This window comes from Limulus polyphemus, unplaced genomic scaffold, assembly GCF_000517525.1.
Source record: "Limulus polyphemus unplaced genomic scaffold, Limulus_polyphemus-2.1.2 Scaffold1632, whole genome shotgun sequence".
NCBI classification, from domain to species: Eukaryota; Metazoa; Arthropoda; class Merostomata; order Xiphosura; family Limulidae; genus Limulus; species Limulus polyphemus.
The window spans coordinates 126907-149587 of NW_013667242.1; the positions used below are offsets into that span (position 1 = coordinate 126907).

Sequence of the window (22681 nt, forward strand, 5' to 3'; positions counted from 1 at the left end):
ACTGCACCACCCTACTAATATAAATTTTATGCTATATGTTTCATAACCAAAACTGATTACCCTTAGATCAAGAAATAAATATGCTTTAATGTTTATGTAAGGTCATGTATATGCAGTATTGATATTATAATAGGCTCCAATAGAAAATAACGAGTAACCTGTATAGGGTTACCCAAAACAAAGATAAAACAGAATTCAAATGATAATTTATAACATAAATGCCTGAAATGCAATAACTTTGCTTTTTTTTTACTCTATTCATTATGATCTTGTTCCCTTATTAAATATTTTGAGGAAGATAATTTCTGTTGTTTAACTTCAATTGTAGGATACCAGTTTCTAATGTTACTAAATTCAATCCTATTGAGAATCTTTCCAGTGTGCAAATTGCTCTTAATAAGACCAAACATGGAGAGACTATTAATCATCTTGTACATATTAAACCACTAAAACTCATCCCAAATCTTTTTCAAGTTATGAATAATAAAGCATTAAGAAAAATGGTGTTTACTCACAAATTTAGAATGGACAGCATTTATTCTTTCAACACAAATGGGTGAGGGGTGTCCACCTTTGAGTCAAACAGTAGGTATAGAAATTTGCAAGAGATTTGTTGTGCAAAAAATATGTCAAAGTTATTAAAAATAAAATATGATTGTCAATAAGAGTTCAAAGCCTTTTATAATGACTGTTTGGTTTTATTGAAAATACTAAATAAGATGATGGGTTCTATTTATTAAAGTTGCTTGATAAATTCTAAAGGATATTATGGCAATATACAATTTAATATACTTCCCAATCTTCATATAGATCAATACATTAAATTTTGATCTTTGTATTATAATAAATATATATTCTGTATTTAATACACACAAGCAAACATACTGCTACTATAAAGCAGGGCAATAAAATGTCCAAGATCTTTGGAGCACTAACTCCAAACTTTTCGGATGTCTGGAGAACAAGGTGTCATACCAATACCTGTTTTACTCAAGGCCCCAGTGTATATACAGTCACATATTTCTATGTCATGATTTTTCTACAGTGATGAATAAAAACTAGCAATTAAAAACACAATCATGTCAGTGAATGTAATGCTAGCATCAAAGATAAGCACACATAAGATACTGGTTTTTGTATTTTTTTAAGGTACATTGATGTTGCACTGATACAAAACTGGCTCTAAATGTGAAAAAGACATTTTAATATTAGAACTAAATTATCTTAAAACACCAGCATTTGTTATTTTTTCTTTAATTGGACACTCAATGTTTCACTTTACAGCTTCTTCAGGAGCATTCCACTAAAACACAAACCGTAACTGTCAGTACAAAGCTTCTAATCAATCAGAATTTATTACTTAAACCATTTGAAGCTTTCTACTGTCAGTTATAGTTTGTGTTTTAGGGGAACACTCCTGAAGAAGCTGTAAAGTGAAATTTTGAGTGTCCTATTAAAGAAAAATAACAAATCTTGTGTTATAAGATCATTTATTTCTAGTATTAAAATGTCTTCTGTACATCAATGTGCACTACAGAGATTAAATAATGAACAAGACATTGCTGGTGATAATACTTGCAATCCTGCTGCAAATAAGAAAGAGTTTAAATAGTGTGATATATACTTTCATTATGTAATGAATCTTTGCTTATTTCACTTTAGTTTTAAAATAAAACATTTATGTACTTAATTAAGATTATCACTGCTAGTTCTTCAAATACACATGAAAGACTCAGGAATTTAGTATATTAACAACTTGGGTTTGTTATCTCACTATTCAACATTTCAAGTTATACACATATACCTATAGGCTATACAGTAAAAAAAACGTAATTATAACCGTAATGAAGGATTGCAGTAAACATATATTTTGAGGTTTAAACATGTATTATGTACATTAATCAGTTTGGTTGTCTTTCATTGCAACATTTAAAAGCTAAGAAAAGTGTTTTCTTAGCCTAAAGCTAGTTTGAAATTTTGCATTTGCTAACTTTAGTAGGAATGTAAAAATAGAATGTTTTCCATAGCATCATTTGATAAGTTAACATTACAGAATATTTCATTGTTCCTTTTTATGCACTCTTCTAGTCTTGGGAAACACATATCAAAGTGACTGTTTGAGCTCTGTTTGTTGTTTTTTTATTTTAGTTGGTGAAGATCTGAACTAGAATGTTTCTCAAATAACCATTAAACAGATGGATAAAGTTCATTAAAATTTCAGGTTTGGTTTTATATTTCAGATAAATTATTTCATACTCTTAGGATTGTCAGGTTTTTTAAGTATGTGTGGATGGGCAGTCTGTTTGTTTTAAAATAATGTGTTAAAACAAGTCAAACTTATATACAAATGTTTATTACACAGTTGATTACCGCAGTTGAATCCAGAGTTTTAAATAATTCTCTTTTTTTTTGTCAAAAGTCCACACAGGTTGGTTCAGTTACTCTAGAACTCAATTGACAAGATGAATTATTCTTCTCTTCTCTGTTATCACAATACAATCAGTGATAAATTCACTACTTTACCCCATGGGTTACCACAGTTGTATCCAGAGCTTTAAATAATTGTCTCCTTTTCATAAAAGTCCACATAGGTGGGTTCACTTACTTTAGAACACCTTTTGAGAAGACAAATTATGTTCCTCTGTCTCTATTATTACAATACAAGCTGTGAAACTCACTTTAGAGTTTGCCCATTATGGTTAAACTCACATACAGTCTAACTTCACTTTTACTTTCACTAACTTGGTCACATATGTATATATACATATATATATATATACTGCCCAACTGAGGCATAGAACTTTCTACAAACTACTAGACATTATGATGTAACAATACTCACTTAAAGCAATGAGAAAAATTCAGAAGGTTTAAGTAACATGATATCAATTCACAGTAATTGAACTACACAACAAATGATTTGTAAACAGTTATGTAAGCAAACTTGCCATAACTATCGCTTCTAAAAATAACTTACTTTAACACTTGCACAATATAAAGGAAATAAAACTTCTGTATTAAACTTAAAATGAACAGTCGTGTATATCTAACAATGATGAACAGTCTGCACTATAATATTTTTTTTTAATGAATTATGAATATATAAATATGGGTTTGTTTCACTTGATCACACATTTTTTGGGTCAAGGTACTCCTGAAGTTGATGATGAGTTTGTTGAAGTAAAGAAGAATGAAGAAGAGGCAGCTAAAGAAAATGAGAATTTATCTTTATCATCAAAGAGGCATTCATCATTGTCATCAGAGTCTTCAACCACAGAAAAGCTAAAAACCAGTGATCATACTAATGGTAAGAGTAACTTTAAACATAAGTACTGGATAATATCAGTTAAATGTTCAGCCAAATTTGTTTAAAAACTTAGTAAATTCTTTTATTTTATTCTCACAGTTATTTTACTTTGAAAGAATCTTAAAAAGTCAACCAACACCACTTCATTTTGTTAAAGTATTTCAAATACAATTAACAGGAAGATAATTCTATCCAAAGTTGTGTTAATTTTTCTGACACAAAAGAAAATGACCAACTTGATCATCACACTGTAAAAAGTTCATTTTACAGGTTATTTTAAAAATGGAAATGATTACTTGTCTGTATCGTTGCTACATTATTGGTAAGATTTTAGTTGAGAAATTTAAGCTAAGTACAAAGTACAAATGATGAATTTTAATAAAAGCTAAAAACCACAAGCATTTCTAGAATATTGTTTTTGTTGATGTGATATTAGAATTTACATTAGACTTCTTCAAAGTTAAATGTGTGATCATTGTTGTGAACCCCTTCCAAAAGAACAGTAGTAGATTTTTTTTAAAAAAAAGCCCTAAAAATAGAAGATTCTGGAAAATCCCTTGAAGAGTTTAAGGCAACAGTTACATTAAACATGAGTATTAGTTTTACACAACACTCTACTAATAACAGAATGCTAAACCAATGCTACCATAATTTCATTTATAGTGATATAACAAAAAAACATTATAAATTAAACAGAATTGGCTTTCTTATTGTGAACATGACTGAAGTAGGTTAGCTTTTGTGATAAAAACTGTAGTCAGTTTATGATAATTACAAAAATATTTATCAAAGTTTGAATTTTGTGTGTGTGTGTATATATATACACACATGCACTGTAAAAGCTTTTAAATCAATTGAAGATCAAATACATGGAAATGAAAGTCTGTACATGAAGTATCAGTGGTTCCTACCCTTTCTCCAACTGAGGACCAGCTTGTTCTGATACTAAAACTTCATGGACTGCTTCATGCAATAGTAACTTTTTAAATCACCTTTATATTACATTGTAAAAACCATATAATTCAATAGCTATATATAAAAACACACCTTTTTTTTCAACTGTTTTGTGGACCAGCTGAAATTCTCTGTGGACCAGTATTGGTCCATGGACCAACAGATGGGAACTGCTGAAGTATATGATACATTTTAGACTGTATATAATAGTTGCTGACCTATAGGTTATATAAGGTAAACCACTAAATAAAACCAACATCTAAAATAGTATATGCCAATCTGTCCTTGTAAACTTTATGAAATTTATTTTTAATCATACTATATTTGTATATTTCAACAGTTCATGTGCATTTATTAATCACTGTTACAAACCCAGAAAACAGTTGCTTAAAGACCACTGGAATAATGCGTTACAACAACAACAAAATTGTCGCAATGTAAGTTAAGTCTGTTGAGTCATATTTTTTGCTGTAGTATGGACCAAGCTCTACTTTGGAAACGTTTTTATGCCCATAGTAATGAATAATTGATTGTTTTCTTCTTTGTGTATTTGGGTCATTGAAGTTTACATCCTTTAAACTTCATACTTCTCATAAAGATGGACTTGATGGATAAAAATCTGAGAAGTGATGCAGAAATTGATAAAAAATATTCAATAAATATTTGCCAAATTTAAATTACCAATTCACAGTATGATCTTCTGTATCAAGACCAAAAAATGATTCTTTAAAATGTAGGATTTAAGTGTATGAACTTCTTTTTAAAAAGTTTTCATTTATCATAGCATTCTGCTTAGTTATAATAATTAATTACAAATAGAAAGAGTAACAATTCTAAATATAAACTATTGATAACAGTTATTGGAAATGCATATAGAGAGGAAAAAATAACACATTATTGTGTGAATAATAATGGAATAAGTTCAGACCTAATGTAGGCCTTATCTAATAAAGTCCATGTGACAAACCATCATTAGTCTGAGGAACTGCATACTTAGATTATCTCTATACTAGAGATTGAGATTTTTAAACTGTTTAAAGATTTATATAAGTTGCTTGGAACTATTACAAATCCTTTTATTTAAACAAGTCTTTTGAACTTTTAAAACTACTACTTGAGAAATGTTTTTATAAAAATAGGAACAGTATGTATTAGTCTTGTTAAATTGTTACAATCACTAAAGTTTGATATGTTTTATAAAAAAAATCAATTTTTTTGGCTTGTTTATACGAACCTCTCCATTCATTGCTTTCAAATCAGGTCTGTATAATTTTAGTATATTTCATGGCATACATGAATAGGTATAAGAAAATTTGCAACAAGAAACTTTTGCACCTGTGAATATTTAAAATAAGTAATTTATTCCAGTTAGTATTGTTCAAGATAATTTTTATTAATTCTAAGAGTTAAAACTTTTCAAATTTAAACATTATTTTCTAAAAAGTGTTCTCCAACGACATTTATTTTAGAAACTGGAATTTCTATGATAAATTTTATCTCAGTAAACTTGAAATTTCAGCTATAAATAATTTTTGGAATTCATATATGTCATGCTTATGAGTTGTGTTTTCAATATTGAAAATATTATGAGTTTAATACGGTGATATAGTTTTTCAAAGAAGAGATTCAGTACACACTTAAAACTAATTTTAAGGATCTGTTATGCACTGGTTGGTTCTTAAGTGGTCTTTAGTATAAATTCTGATTTTATAGTATTAGCTCAGTTAACCAAGATGCATAATGTTGAAAACAAACTATTACTTTAGCTCTAACATTTACATATTAATATTCTATATTTTAATAGGTCTTTTATAACTCCATATAAATGGTTTATGAAGAAAAATATAAAAATTTGTTGAGATGGACTTGTTTAACCTAAGGTGTCTGTATTTAAAACGATACTGAAATGAAAAATGTCCTTCAACGGAAGTAAAATTTTTTATGTTGTATTAATTGGTAAATTCATTAATTTCCAAAATATTCTACTTATTTTATTAAATATTGCATTGCTTTTATTTATCTTAATCAAAGCTGCTGCTTATATTTTTTTCTATATATTTAAATGTGGAATTTCATCTCTAAGTCTCTGCTTTGTGGTATTTTATGAAATACTTTACAAATAGATCTTTATATGACAAAAGCTTTACTTACAAAAGTATTCTCAAACAGTTTCAATCATATAGTTCAATATGAACTTAAAAAACAAATCAAACTAATCCTTTATATGAATTCATTAGTGTTGCAAAAGTAAAAGTAATTGTCCATAAAAGTTTTTATAAACACCGTAATTGTTACTGGTTATCTGTAAAAAATGTTTTTCACTCAAAAACTCGAGTATAAATTGTTAATGTTATACCTTGGCAAATGCAAGCATAAATTTCTCCTTGTTAGGCTAGATTTTGTGCTAGCTAAATTAACAGACTTATGTTTGTACTCCTATTTTCCGAGTAGCTTTTGGTTTTCTTTTGGTTGCCCTGTGTATAAAACTTTTGAATCTTATACATATCTAAAAATGTTATTTCAGACTTTTTTGCTTTTTAATTATAACAGTGAGTGAGACTAACATTTTTTTTACATTTTTTTGAAAACTTTCTTGTAAATACGTTTTTTTTTGGGAGTTAACAGAAGAATTAAGCTTTATTTTATTCATATATTAACTTCTAGAATACACTTTTAAGTCTGTAAGACTGGTATATAATGGTACTGTCTGGTAGTTTTTGTGCCCTCACTGTTAATCAGAATGGGGCATATTGATTTCCCTCTGTCTGTCAATCTCGATCTTCTGGACAAAATATCTAAAGATTGGATGGATATCTAACAGGTACTAAATACAAAGTTCTAGATGTATTAAGTTTTGAAGATTGTGGTCAAAGTGGAAGCATAGGAACTAGAGAACTGTTTTTATCTTTATTTTATTTATTTTTTTATACAGAAGCTAACCAGAAGGTATTTGTGAATAATGACACTCATGAGGAATCTTTAAAATTGGAAACAAATACAGAAGAAAAAGAAGCTGAAGAACAGGAGGAAGAACCTCCTAAAAAGGTTTTTTTTTTAGTAATTTTTTTTATATTCCAACAATCAGAAAAATAATCAGGTTATATTGCTTAAAATTCTCTTCAAGTGAAATGACCATAAAATGGCCCATACACTCTGTAAAATCTTGTCTTTTCACCAGTGACTAGTAAGCTGAATTCAAAATTGGACGAGAAAAACAAAATTCATCTTATATACTTATGAGCAGTTACTTGGAGGTAAATTTATGATTTTCAAATAATATTCTTAGTGTTTCCCTAAACACTAATTTTACCATTAATACAGTGTTAGTGCATGAATAAACTGGCCCATAAAATCTTGTCTGTTTGCTAATGAACTTCACAAGATATATATGTAAATGACAGTGAACATAAAAAAAAATAAAGTTTGAACAAATCACTGCTGAGATCTAAGCCTAAACGGTCACTAGAAATGAACTTGTTTGTTGGAACTGCTATACAAAATTAACCTCACTTGAAGTCATACAGAAGATTTCCAAGGCCTTTCCTGGACATTTGCTTTCCAAAAAAAAAATGTTGGAAAGAATACATTATCAGTGTGAAACAATTTGAATTAGATATATTATTTCTCTAGGAAAGAAAAGAACTGAAAAAGTGTAAATTTCCTTATTACACTTTCTTGAAATAGAAAGAAACTCGTAATTGATACATGTAAATATTTATAGGTGTATAAACATAAAATGTATAGCTTTAATGAATCTGCATAAAATTACATGGCTTGCTGTCTGAAACAAACTTGAGAACAATAAGGATTTCTATTAAATGAGTATAATATTGAAAATGGCAATTGAGTATCAGTGAGTTTACTTTAAGGTGATAAGTTTAGAAAGGAATAAAATTTGTAGTTTTTTTGCCCAGTAGTACTCTTTTGTTAATGAAACTAGCTAAACCTGTGAATGAACTTATAAATCCAGATTTCGTAATATTTATTCTAGTACATTCATTATATAATTGTCTTACAGTGTAAATTCTCTTCAAGAAGCAGACAGTACCATAAAGATTCTATAAAGTTTAAAAAAATCACCGATTTTCTTTAAAAAAAATAACAAGTGTATTATGTTTATGACACTGGTATCAGCTTCTAAATTGATAAATGTGATATGTTCATACATAGTACATTTATAAGAATATGATCAATTTATACTTATTACAATCCCTATAACCATATTTATCAATTAACCTTGTGGCTAATGTGCTGGGCTAAAAATTGGAAAGTCCAAGGTTCTAGCCCACAGCATGCTATTGAACATTTCAGCTGTGACTGCATTATAAAAGTGACAATCAGTCCCACTATTTAATTAAGAGTGGTCTTGTAGGTGGTTAGTGCTACTGACTTGTTGTTCTCCCTCTGGTTGTCAGTTCTATACTAGGGACAATTATGCCTCGGCTTATTTACCTTTTTTTTTGTCTAGCAAATGCTTAACTTTCTCACCTAAAATGTCCTACAGTGTAATTGTGGTACTTAATGCATACTGCCAGAAGATAACTTAATATTTTTGGGCTACATCATTTGATGTGTAGAGTTTAATAAGTACACAAACACTAGTTTGACATCTATTTTATTGTACTTTATTCTGAGGTACAGGTTTCATACCATAATTTCTCCTCAGGTACCTTAATCTTTTTTTCATCTTCATTTTTCATAGAGGTTTATTAAGCAGCTGATTAAAAAGACACAGCTTTACTTGTGTTCGGGACTACCACCTGAAGAAGCACTTAACTACAACTGTGTGTATCTTTTACGATCCTCGTCAGACCCTGTAACTGAACCTTCTACTGTAGAAGAAGCTAAAGAACTGATGCCTAAGTACTTTGATATTGGCCTTCTTAATGGGCATACAGTTCTGATGATGTATCAGGTCATTTCCAAGGTTTGTATTATAAACTTTAAAATTCAGTTGAATTTTCACGTGTTATTCCACTATTTAGTATGCTTTCTTACAGAGATAATATTTGACAATACGATACTTAAAATATTTTCATTATGTAACTGATACAATTTCTTCATATTAATGTAATTCATTCAACACCTGCTGTAAGGGGCAAATTTTGTACTAGGGGTAGGATCATTAAAAATTGATCTTGGAATACGATTGCAGAAATAATACTAAATGAAAGTAATAATTATAAGAATTTCACAGCTTCTTTTAGAGCAAAATGTTAAACATAGATGAAGATATGGCTACATAAAGATCGATGTATCAACCAATATTAGCTATATATTAGGAATGTTGAATAACTAACACTGCAAATATAAACAGCCTCATTAGGAATGCATTTACAAGATACCGTATCAAGCTAAAACATCAGGTAGGCTATTGGGTTTTGATATTGATTTTACACAAACAGTGGAGCTAATAACATCATTCATTGGGTAGTATGCAGTGGAAATTTTGATTGTTTTTCAGTTTTTTAACTTGTTACTAGATATGATTTCATTGGTTTCTCTGCTATCTTTTACAGTTAGTTTTCCTATGTAATGTTACGCCTCCAGTCGTTAGTTGATTTTCCGTAACTTCGTTCCCACGAAACTTTAGCGACACAAGTCCTTTCTTAAATAAAACTGGTTTATTCTTTCTGAATATAACTTTACGATACACTTAATTTCAACAATCGCACTAAAACAAACGCTATAACAACGAACGTGCTCAACTTCAACAATACTCTCTGACTGCAGATCAATTACTCACTATCTACACACATTGTCACGTCACGCCGTGACCATCTTATATATACCAGACCACCCCCAATCTAGCAAATGCTAGAGCACTCCCGAAGGAACAGGATGGTTCTAGAAAACGGGTGGTGTGTTACTATTCACGTATTCTCGCTGACGCAACAATAAGGTAATAATTAGACTACATCAATGGGTAAGATAATGGAGCATATTTTAGTACTGAAATGCTAAAGTTAATTATGTGACTTACTTTATTAATAGAATTAAAGGATTGAATTTCACATGATTTTTTGACTTGGTAAATTTCTCATCAAAGAATTGTCTGTTCTGAAAACATCTCTGCATTCTTTCATGACATATCCCCTTTCTTTGTCATCATCACTAACTTCAATTAAAACCAAAATGTCATTATCAATAAAATCCATATCATCATTTTCATCATGTATAACTTCATCATTGATATTCACGATATTTTTATTGTAAGTTGCTTGAGGTCATTTTTCTTCTACCATTTGTTGCATTATTAGTACTTGCAAATACACTTTTGGCTGCTTTCCCCCAAATCTCTGACTCAATTAAATATAGAAATTGATAATTCATCACATTTGCAACCACAACAAGAGTATGCCAAACATTTTTAACATCTAGACCTTTTACATTTACAAGATAAAGATTTCCATTTTGAACTACAGTAGCAATTTTTTCAAGAGTTTTTTGAAGCAGTCATCAGTAGTTTTGATCTGTTGATTTAGAGCAGCCACTGATCCAATGAAGCTAAAAAAAGTAAATCTTCATCATTGTGGCCAATAATATTGCTCAATAAAGAAAACCAAAAGTTCCAGTATGATAACAGCTTTTCTCAACTTGTGCTGCCCCCTATTTGCAAGATTTTTGCTCACTACTAGCCTTGATACTCCCACCTACCTTCACTTGATTTCACCCATAGGAGTGTGAAACACGATTCTATTGTAGTTGACTAGCTGACTCCCACTATACTGTAGAGCACTCTCATGCTTCTTGATTTGGCATTCCAGTGTGCAATTGTCCTCGATTTTTGCTCCTGCCACTACTGATCCAACAACACTTACTATTTCTGTGCCTTTGAGTTCCACATTTTTGGTGGAGGAGGTCTTGGCCTTCATGCATTGCAAGTAATAGTTTATCATGTTGCCAGTTACATTTCTGGAATCCCAGTCAGATCTCCCTTTTCCTGGAGCATCTGTTCCTGAAGAGGAAGATTTGGACAGCATTTTTCCACCTCCTGCCTTTGCTGTGCCTTCTTGTTCTACCCTTTACAATCTACCTCATTTTTTGTCTGCATTTTGGGCATGAATTCTCAGGTATGTTACCTCTTTCCTCAGGGTATTATGATTCCTCCCCCCTCCCTTCCTCATTCTGCTCCAACCTTGGATTATTTAGTCTTCCCCCCCTCACCTGATATTCAAGTCCGTGCTGAACAGTTTCTTACACAGTTACATTTGGGTGCCAGCATGCCTCAGCCCCCATGTTTGGCATATCATAAGTAGGAATTTCCGTTTTTAGATTCTTAGACCTTAGAGTCTCTGATTTAGGCATGGGGCTCTGAACTTGCTACTACACTACAATTTTCCCCAGCCCTGCTCTCTTGTTTCTGTCTCACCCTCACTACCTAGAGGCTATCTACTGTTTCCCTAAGAGGTTTTCAGTGGATACACGTACCCTTCTTTTTTCTATATTGGCACGCTTATCTTCCTCAGCGTCGTCCCTTCATACATGGCTCCTTTGTTTTAGGGATCTTCTTGGCAGGGATGCCCTCTTGTCACACATGTCTGCCTGCTTCCTATTAATGTGATCTCCGTCTGGCTTCTTTCTTGCATCAGTCTGTTTTTGAGGATCTTACTGATACTTTAGAGTCTCGGGTGGAAGCTGCACATAAACATTTCTCCCTTTCCTCCCTTGTTTCTCGTCTTTACCAATCATCTCTTGCTTCTGTTCCCATGTCACACCCCTCTGCATCCTCTCAGTCATGATTTTGCAGTGAGTTGCCAGATTGCCCATCGTCGCAATTTGCTTTGCCAGTTCCATTGGTAGCTATCCCATGGGTTCTGGCACTGCGGGGGCACGATTGGCCAGGTTTGCTCATTTGTGACTCTCCTCTGCTACGAACACTTGGGTACTTCAGGTTCTAATAGAAGAAATGTCTCTTCATTGTTCCACTCTTCCCCCTTATCCCCTTGCCCACGTTTTCCCTCCTCCACTTTCTTGCCAGCATTTCAAGATCTCTTGAACAAGGACTCTATAGAACAAGTGTTTCACCAAGTTTTTATTCCCAGTTGTTTGTCGTTCCCAAGTTGACAGGGATTTGTGTCCTATTATCTATCTCTTAATCCTCAACTTCTTCATTGACCTCCAATGCTTCACTATGGAGTTTTTTTCTTGCTCTTTGATGGTTGTTCACTCCAGGTCTATGTATCACCAAGGTCAACTTCTCGGATGCTCTACCTTCATATCCTGATTTCTCCAAGATCCAGATATTATCTTCGTTTTTTTCAGGGGGATCAGGTATTTCAGTTCTGTGCTTTACCAATCGGCCTGGCATCGGCATCATACATCTTTTATCGTGTGGTCAGAGCCTTAGCTTGCCATGTTCACAACCAAGGTTTCACCATTATATCGATGACTAGTTCTTTTAACCCCTTCTCAACAAGCCTCTCACAACAACCATACCCATTTCCTCCCACAGAAGAGCATCTCGTGTGGGATGGCTTGTCAAGCTGGAGAAGTCTCATCTCGTCCCCCACACAGTATCTCATTCATCTGGTTTTTATTTTCAGCAGGGCCCAGCCTTCTCTTCGTTTGAGGGTGATGGAGCTCTTGGTTTCCAAAGCCAAGTGTTCTCCTTCTCTTCCTGCTTGCAAGGTTCTCTCTCTCTTTTGGGGTCATGGGCTTCCATGGAATCCCTCATCTCTTAGTGTCATGCACACGTGTTGCCTTCAGTGGGTGCTGCACAATCAATGGAATCTCACTCGGGATCCCTTGAGCTCTGCCATCCTCCTCCCTTCCTCCCTACAAGTCGACTTTGTCTGCTGGCTCAACAGGGACAATATCTTATTGGCTATTCCTCTGCCTCCTTCCACTCCTGACCTGCATCTATTTACACATGCTTCTCTTATGGGATGGGGAGTGTATTTGGATTCTCAGGAGATAGCCAGTTATTGGTTGATGGTTGAATCTTCCCTACACATCAAACTTTTAGAACTTCTATCTGTTCTTTGGTCTTTGGATCATTTTCTGCTGGTGGTATGGAGCCATCTGGTCATGATCTATTATGATAATTTGACCATTGTCTCTTACATCAATCATCAAAGGGGCACCTGATCCCATTTGCTTTGCTTTCGAATGCTGGATTTCCTTTTCTGGGTTCAATCTTAGCAGGTTCATCTTCTTTCTTATCACATCCTAGGTGCTCTGAATCTTGTGGCAGATCAGCTATCTCATCCTGACAAAATTCTGCCAACGGTGTAGTCTCTTGCTCCTCAAGCATTCCGGTGGTTATGCTCTCAGCAGGGTACCCCCCTTCTGAATGCATTTGCCACCCAACTCAATACAAAACTTCTCCCCCATTTAAAAAAAACTCTTACAGCATACCATACTTGCTGCATTACAGTCTGTATCTGATTATAAATTGCATACTTTGTAATGTGAGAAAGTGGGTCATTTAGATGAATACAAGTCACATCACTGTATTAGTTGCATTTGAGGAGATAGTTGTTGGTCACTTTATTAGTATCAGGTATGTTTGTAAAACTAAAGGTGTGAGGATTTCTAATGAGTTACTTCTACTTTTGCTAGAAACTTTCAACTTTATTTAATATTCAAATTAGCTGAGAGTGGCCTAGTGGTTAGCATGCTGCAACGTGAATCCGATGGTCCATGGTTTGTGTTCTATTTCCACATAACTTGCTCTCCTTACTTTGGAGGCTGTCCTTCTTGGTTTCGGTGGGTTGGTGGTAAATGTACAGACTCACAATGCTAATAAGATCCAGGGTTCGATATCCCACAGATAACAGAATACAGATAGCTCATTGTGTAGCTTTGCACTAAGAAAACAACAACAACTTTGGAGTCCTGGGTGTACTATAAAAGTGATGCTCAAATTTCACTATTTGATTAAAGTAGCTCAAGAGTAGAGGCAGTAAAAAACTTGAAATGTGTAGGAAACTTTGTTGCATAGTTAGGCTTGGCATGAATCTCCAAAATGATTTCAAGTCACAAAGAAATTCAAATATGACTATCAGCTTAGTTGTTTTTATAAAAATATTAACCACTTTATGCTTAATGACCTTTGTGATATAACTCATTTATGATTTGGAGTAAAATGCTTTTTTCACTCTTGAAAGCTTTATTTTTTAAGGAAATAGGTTTTTGGCCTAAAGCCATTTTAATTAGGTTTTGTGTAAACAAATCCTCTGATCTAGGGAAGAGATATTTCAAGATTTTATTTTGAGGCTTATAAATTATACGTGATAGTATATAATATGGACATTATCATGTTAATTTTTAATGATTGAAGCAAAAATAAATGTGTTTATACAATACCATTGTGTAAGTAACTTGAAACAACTTTAAAGTAGAAACAATAAAGTCTAAAACTTTGCAATTTATCATTGAAAAGAATAATGCTTCTGATTATTTATACCTTTTTTATGGTTTTATAGCTGTACTACCCTCTATTAACCATTAGGAGAGAATGTTTGAGCCCTGAGACTGTTGTGGCTGATCAAGCTGTCTTTAAGGTTCAGGTAGGCGGCTTAACTGTTTTATAATTATATAGTGTCTAAAGAAGTATTAGCTTCAACCTTCTGTGAGTTAAAGTTATCCATATTAATTGTATCAGGAAGACTTTGTGGGAACTCTGAAGAAGTTTTTGTTGGAAATGGAGCGAGTGTTGCAACAACTAGAACACAAGGTTCACTTGAAGTTACCAATCCTTCCCTCTGAAACAACAACTGAAGAACTGGCACAGGATAGTGGTCTTGTGGCTCACCTGGAGGATACTATGACGTCATGGGATAAGGCAATTTCTGCTTATCTACAGGAGTTAATTAATCAGGTCAGAGCTTCCTGATATTATTACTGTGTTTCTTCATAGTTCTACTGTACTCTTTTAAGTTTAGGGTATTTTTTGTTTGAATTTTGCACAATGCTACACGAGGGCTATCTGCACTAACCATCCATAATTTAGCAATGAAAGACTAGAGGGAAGCAGCTAGTCACCACCACCCACCATCCAACTCTTGGGCTACTCTTTTACCAATGAATAATTGGATTGACTGTCACATTATAATGCCCACATGGCCATGCCAGGCGAGCTCATACAGCGAAGGGGGCTTTTGACTAATTTCATTTCACGAGCAAAGTGGAGATAGTCTTGAATAGGGAATTTAATTGTGAAAGACTGTACGTTTGTTTGTTTGTTTTTGCAAAGTATTTCGAGAGTTATCTACACTAGTCATCCCTAATTTTGAAGTGTATAGACTAGATGTAAGGCAGATAGACAACACCACCCACTGCTAACTCTTGGGCTACTCTTTTACCAATGAATAGTGGGATTGACTGTCACATTATAATGCCCCATGGCTAAAAGGGTGAGCATGTTTGGTGGGACGGGGATTCAAATCCAGATTGTGAGTCGAACGCCCTAACTACCTGGCCATGCCAGACCTTTAGGATAAATAATAAATTGTTTTCAGGATGAGATCATGCTCCTTTTTTTTACACAGATATTTTACAAGATATGATATTTGTAGTATTGTTGTTATGTACTCAGTATGCTAATTGTGCCATTTCTGAAATCTATTAAGCTATTATATTTCTTTTGTTACCTATATGATTAATGTATTGAATTTTAAATAAGGTAGATTAAATAAAAATTGAAATATCAGAAACCTTGGAAAATTAACTGGATGTTTGCTGGTTTCCAGTTATCTCTTGTAAGGCTTGTATATGTATGGAATTAGCTTTGGAGAAATATCTGCTCATACAACCACTTTTTTTTTAATTTACTGAGGAAACCAGATTGCTCAAGTAAGTGAGGTGGTAAAATAAGAAAAGTATTGGCACTGTGGTATCATGGAACTTATATGTCATTGAATTTTAGGTGCTAACACTTTTACATCACAGCAGACACATGATCTTTAGCTGAGTATGTCCTAGTGGTCAGCATTGTGGATTGAAAGGTCAAAGGTTCAAGCAATTGTAGCTGTAGGAATGTTACTACTGTGACAGTCAGTATAGACATTTAGTTAAAAGTAGCAGCAATGGGTTTGAAATAACTAAATTTTGTTATGGAGCACAGTGTTCACCGTTCATTTGTTTGCGTTACGATTTAGTTTTGGTGCTACATTGTATCTTGAAAGTAATAAGTAGCTCGCAAGATTAAACATTACCAGTGATTTGAATTTATAGTTGTCAATATTCAATACTCTTTATTAACACACTGATTTAACCAATTAGATTTTGTGGTTTTTATTACAGGGTGCTGCAGAGCAAGGACCTACAGCAGAGGTGGCACTTTGGAGAGAGAAATACTCTGGTTTCACTACTCTCACTGAGCAACTCAAACAGCCTACAGTTCAGAGAGTGGTGGATATCTTACAGCATGGGGACAGTCCTGTAGTCCCAAGCTTTTTGTTCCATAGCCAAGCAGCTGAGAGACACATGTTGGAGTCTAAGGATAATATGAAATTTCTAGCCACTTTGGAACATCATTTAAAGGTGTTATATCTTAGAATTTATTTTGCATGGTTGTAAAAAAAAGAAATATATATATATATATGTTAAATCCTTGAGCACCCCCAATTTTCCTAACTCAAATACCTGCCAATTAATTGATTACGGGATTAATGTATAAATAAATATATATTAAATTGACATAACTGTTGCTTCTCTAGAGCAAAGTTCTTAGATTTTATCTACATATGTTTGTATAATAGTAAGTGCTATCTAATAGACAAAATTAGATTTATTCCTTTAGTAGATCCCTGGTTCTCAAAGTCTAGTTTAGCTTTAAAAACTGAACATACAATTGTAGATGTGAAAAAGTAAATATCCATATCAATTAAAAAATTCTATATTGTTTTTATAGCAAATCTATGAGTGAATTTGATATGTAATTATACTGAATAATTTCTTATTCATAGCTATAAGCCCCCTGGTGGCCCAGTGGTAAGTCAATGGGCTTACAACACTAGAAACTGGGTTTTGATACCCATGGTGGGCAGAGCACAGATAGCCCATTGTATAGCTTTGTGCTTTACAACTAGCAATGGTAAAATGAAAGCTATATTTAGATTTTGATAAATTTTAACTGTAATTAATAACAAAACACTTGATAATTATAAATGTACATTAAGATAATAATTCCTAAATTGGATAACTAATATATTGCCCCCCAGTGGCACAGCGGTATGTCTGCCGACTTACAACACTAGAAACTGGGTTTCGATACCCGTGGTGGGCAGAGCACAGATAGCCCATAGTGTAGCTTTGTGCTTAATTTCAAACAAACAAACTAATATATTTATTTTTGTTTTCAAACTTATTTATAAGATCATGAATTTTTTCATTCTTACAGTTTAGTTATGAAGTTTGCAATATACATTTATATTCCTAAAACTGACAGTAAAAAAGGAAATGTCATTCATAAAAATGAAAAAAACCTGTTTTGATTAATACCTATTTTACTCATTTTAAAAAAGAGGATGATATTTATTAAAAATACTTGTCACAAGACATTAGTGTTAGACCTGTTATATTTTTTAACACTGTTTGTTTTTCAGCTCATGACAAAATGATACTTGATGTAAAAAAACTCTCTAAAGCATTAATATATCAGTTAATTTTCCAAGTTAAAAGGTAAAAAATACATATATATATATATATATACCCAAAGTTTTATCTTGAGCTAATTTATGGTCCAAAAGGTACCTCTTTGCACAAATTTTCAGTAGTTTCTTATTTCCAAAAAATAAAACTGCCCAATAGCTACTTATAACACAATCTGAAAATTATAACAGAAATTTATAACGAGCATAACATTAGACATGGCACTAGATTCTAATACAAAGTAACTCTGGGATCCAGTTTAGAATATAACCTATTTGAGACCATGATTTGTGTTAAAAATATAAAAGTGTACTACCACAAATCCCATAAGTTTGAGATATATTAATGTTTTTATTTAAATTTTTTTCATTCTGTCTGAAAAGATACATCTGTTAAGTTTTCTGATAAGTTCTGTAGTTGAATTTTATATAACAAGTTAATTTGTTTTTGTGTTCAAATATATATATAAAAAATGTAATACCATGTTTGTTTCATGCTTTAGATTTTAAATCGAAATGTTAGCCTTGTGTCGGCACATGAAGGCATTCCAAACTTAATAAATGCCTTGAAGATGGTGTGGATTCTCTCTAAACATTATAAAACTGATGAAAGAATGGTGCCTCTGATGGAAAGGATCTCCTCATCTCTGTGTGGCAAAGTATACGATCTGGTTAATGTAAGGGTTTTGTTTCAAGAGCACCCCCTAAAGGTATGATTTCAGTTAGTGTATATAGAAACATTCTGTATCTTACTTTTAACAATCAAACTTTTAATTGTATTTTTTATAGTATTATGAATACAAAAATGCACAAGTAAAGAAAGAACTTTTCAAAAAGGAAGTAAATGTAGGGATGGCTAATATCAGTCCTTCAAAAACAATGCAAACAAGATAGTAGAGATGGCACTTGCATCATTCCAACATAATAGCACAGGGACACAGTGTAGTAGAATGTTAACTACCAAAAAAATTGAATAATTTAAACTCAGTTGTGACTGAATATATATATATATATATTTAAAATACCATTTCAATGAACAGTCCAAGCCATTCCTACATCAGCAGTGCTACCACCTGTCTGATAAACTTCAAATTGTTTCCATCATGGTACATTGCTATTTTTAACCAAGCACGTCAGTCATTACTTTTTTGATGTTATATATCTTAAGATTGTTTCATATTTTAAACAAGGTATACATTGGTGTAATACCAACAGTTTTAAAATATCACTAGTTCAAGATACTCGTTTTGTTTGACATTTTTCTTTTTCTAATCCCAATAATTGTGTATAGTGGCTTCCTTATACAGCTTTTTAACATATATTTAGCAGTTTTCCTTTTAATGCAATCTAAATGTGAACATGTTAACAATGACTGTTTGGGGAGAGCCATCATTGGTTTACATACTTTTCTTCTATAATAATTATGTGCTAGCACATAAGTACAAATTTTGTATAATAATCTTTTCCATTAGTTTCCAGGTTTCCAACAGGTATAATTTGATATTGCCTATTATGGTGATAAATTTTATCTAACTGGCAGTCTGCATTGATCATCTTATTTTAATTTAATAATAACAAAAGCTTAGTATTATGTTATTAATTTATTTACTTATGGAAGGATAAAACTTATATTTGAATAACAGAAGAAAATTGACTCTTGGATGTTTTCATTACTTAGTGTATAACCCTTCGTTGGTTCCAGGTTGGACCATCTTGATGTAGTGTGATAATTCAAAGATAAACCTAGCACACAGTTATCTGATCTGTGCAAAAGTTAGAGGTTTGAGGATTTAATATATGGTTTATTTTTTTTGTTTATTTGTAATTAAGCACAAAGCTACACAATGGGCTATCTGCGCTCTGCCCACCACGGGTATCGAAACCCGGATTCTAGCGTTGTAAGTCCGCAGACATACCGCTGTGCTACTGGGGGGCTTTAATATATGGAAGGATGATTTGTCACAAGTGGACCAAAAGATACAAGAAGGCATTATAATGGAGTTTTTTTAAATAAAAATAAATTTTATTTGCTGAAGAAGATGAAGCAAAAATAGAAAATGCTGATTACTCAGTAAAAAAAGGCTATTGCATTATGAAGTAGAATGAAATAAAAGTCAAAATATCAAAAATTTAAATAAAAAACAACAACAACTAACTTTCACTGATAACTAAGTAGATAGATTTGGTTAAACACACACAGTTGGTAACAAGAGCAGTGGAAGAACAGAGTAAATCAAAGATGGAATTCACTAGTGATTCTTGGTTCTCTTGACTTCGAGTCTGCTTTTCTTGAAGATCACAAAGAACCTGTCAAAAACTGTGTTCACAGAGTGAATTTTCTTTGCAGCTGACTAGTCAGAAAACTGACACATGCATGTACAGATATCTGTTTCTTGTGACAATCACAAAAGAGTCTCCTATATGCAAGGTAAAATAGGATACAATACACCTATCCCATGTCATGATAGATACATTCCTTGACCAGATCTACCACAGAAAGTAACACCATATGCTGAATTTAGAACATGACCTCAAACAGATTTAAGAAGTTCAAGATTAGAACTCAGAGAAATTATAAAATTTATAGGTGTGAAATATACAGGCTAAAGGAGAGTAAGGTTTAGTTTTTGCACATTACAGTATAATATTATTATATGTATACAGTTTGGGTTGGCATAATGCCTACATTTAGACAAGATTATTTCCTCTTCCTACATAAACTTCAGTTCAAAAACATCTTGCACAAAATGCAGTATTTTAGTAGTACAGAATCATGAAAGATTTTCATAATGTGGTATAAAATTTGGTATCATTAATTAATATTTTCTTGTTTACATGTAACACAGCTGTAATTGCAGATGTTAGGGGAAATTCTAAGCCCAACAGTGTGTGATGTCAAAGTATTCATAATTTGCTCTTAATTACTTTACTAAGGCATTTACCTACATTTATAAAATGTTTTCTTTTAAAACCCAGTTTTAGATATAACTCGAGTTCGGTTTTTGTGTATATATGTGTGTGTGCACATATTATTTAGCGTTTACTAAAGAATATGCATAAGTTCTTGCTTAAATCAATTTAGGATATGACATTTTTTTATGCATGTATTTAATTTGTTAAGCATTTTTGAAATAGGCGAAAAAGATAACTGAAGAAGCAGCCTTACTGTTAGAGTCATGGAAGTCAAACTACCTAAAAGTACGTGCCGAGATAGAACAGTCTGGACGAACTGCCAGGTGGGAATTTGATCGAAAAAGGCTGTTTGAAAAGACTGATTACATGGCTGTCATCTGTCGAGATCTTCACAATATGGCCCAAGTATGTAAAGTATACGAAATGAAACTGCATTATAATAAAGAAAAGAATATGTTTGGGCTATAATGATTTTAATTCAACATAATAGTCATCTCTTTCTGTATGTTAAAAATCTGCAATATAAATAGAATTTTATGTAATCACCCATCAATGTGACCAACGCATGTGCAATATTTTGTGCATACGTGATCGTAGTAAATAAAATGTACAGGATGTCTTAGCTCTTATACACCCAAGTGCATTGAATTTTTGCATTTATAAAGAAAGCATACTGGATGAAGTAGTTTGAAACTTGAGAAGAACTTTTTAAGGACAAATATAGCTTCTGCAAATAAAATACCTTATTTTTTTATGTGATATTTGTTAGGATTTGAATATTTAAATAGATAATTTATTACTATACCAAACGTATGAGGAAACCAACTTTTTTTAAAAATTGTTTATCATAAAGTTTCATTTAATGTATATATACAATAAGTTTTAAACTTATTTCATATTCATTTATATATATATCTTTTCATTTATTTTCTTTACCAATTCAGCAGGTACTTAAGCCGATGATGCCTAACACGGTTACCTTATTCGCAAAACGAAACTTAATACAATCAAATTAATAATGGTTTAACTAACCTACCTCATCTTGTTTGAGGAAAAATATTTATTTCAGTACTGTAATAATGGTGGAATTTGTTTACAAACATCTTTTTTACTAGCAAGATATCACCAAACTTTCATAACTTTGTTCTGATGTCTGTGTGAATTTCCACTAAGCTGAAAGAGCTTTCATTACATGTTTAGATTGTTAGCTTATAAACTTTCTAAAGCTGTGATACAGGCAATTACATCACACCATGACAGCTGAGGTTGAGAAACAGTGATTGGTTAAAAGTAATAAAACTACATTTGTTTTGAAGTTATTAGGTCAAATTAACACTATTTTGTTCAAAATTATTTTGATTTTCCCTCCTAAAGGGCTATAAGTATCGTGCTGAGAAAAAAACAAAAAATCACAAAGCCTAATTTTTACATTCAGAACTTGTTGAAAATAAGTCCAAAATCAGAATTTGCAATTTTTTAAGCAACCCAGTGGCTCAGCTGTAAGTCTCTAGTCTTATGATGCTAAATATCAGGTTTCAATACCCCTGATGGGTACTGTGCAAATAGCCCATTGTGTAGCATTGTGCTTAACAACAAACAAACAAAGCAATTTTGAAATAGCTTTATGCAGGTAAATTAAATCGAATAAAAAAAGTTAAATTATATAGGTTTTTTAAATGTTTATTTTTTTTTTAATGTGTCAAAGAACAATGACACGTTTTAATTCATTGGCACAATTTTGCCCTCAAGGCATGGTGCATTCATCTGAACATAATATAGTTAAATCTTATATAAAGGAGAGCAGAATGTCTTAAGTTATGATTGGAGTAGTAATTCCGAAACAAGACCACAAATAAAATTCAAATTCATAACTTTACAGTTGTTGTAAGAGGTTAATATCTTTGTTCAA

At 32.3% G+C, this 22681-nt stretch overlaps 1 protein-coding gene across 1 annotated transcript in view; it reads left to right on the forward strand.

Annotated features, from left to right (window-relative positions):
* Positions 1 to 22681, forward strand: part of LOC106464372 (dynein heavy chain 10, axonemal-like) — a 125092-nt gene that overhangs the window by 2355 nt on the left and 100056 nt on the right. Inside the window, 8 exon segments of the mRNA XM_013924509.2 lie at positions 3149 to 3307; positions 7194 to 7306; positions 8964 to 9188; positions 14692 to 14775; positions 14871 to 15086; positions 16511 to 16750; positions 18363 to 18569; positions 20995 to 21177. Of these exon segments, the coding sequence (XP_013779963.2) occupies positions 3149 to 3307; positions 7194 to 7306; positions 8964 to 9188; positions 14692 to 14775; positions 14871 to 15086; positions 16511 to 16750; positions 18363 to 18569; positions 20995 to 21177 (1427 nt within the window).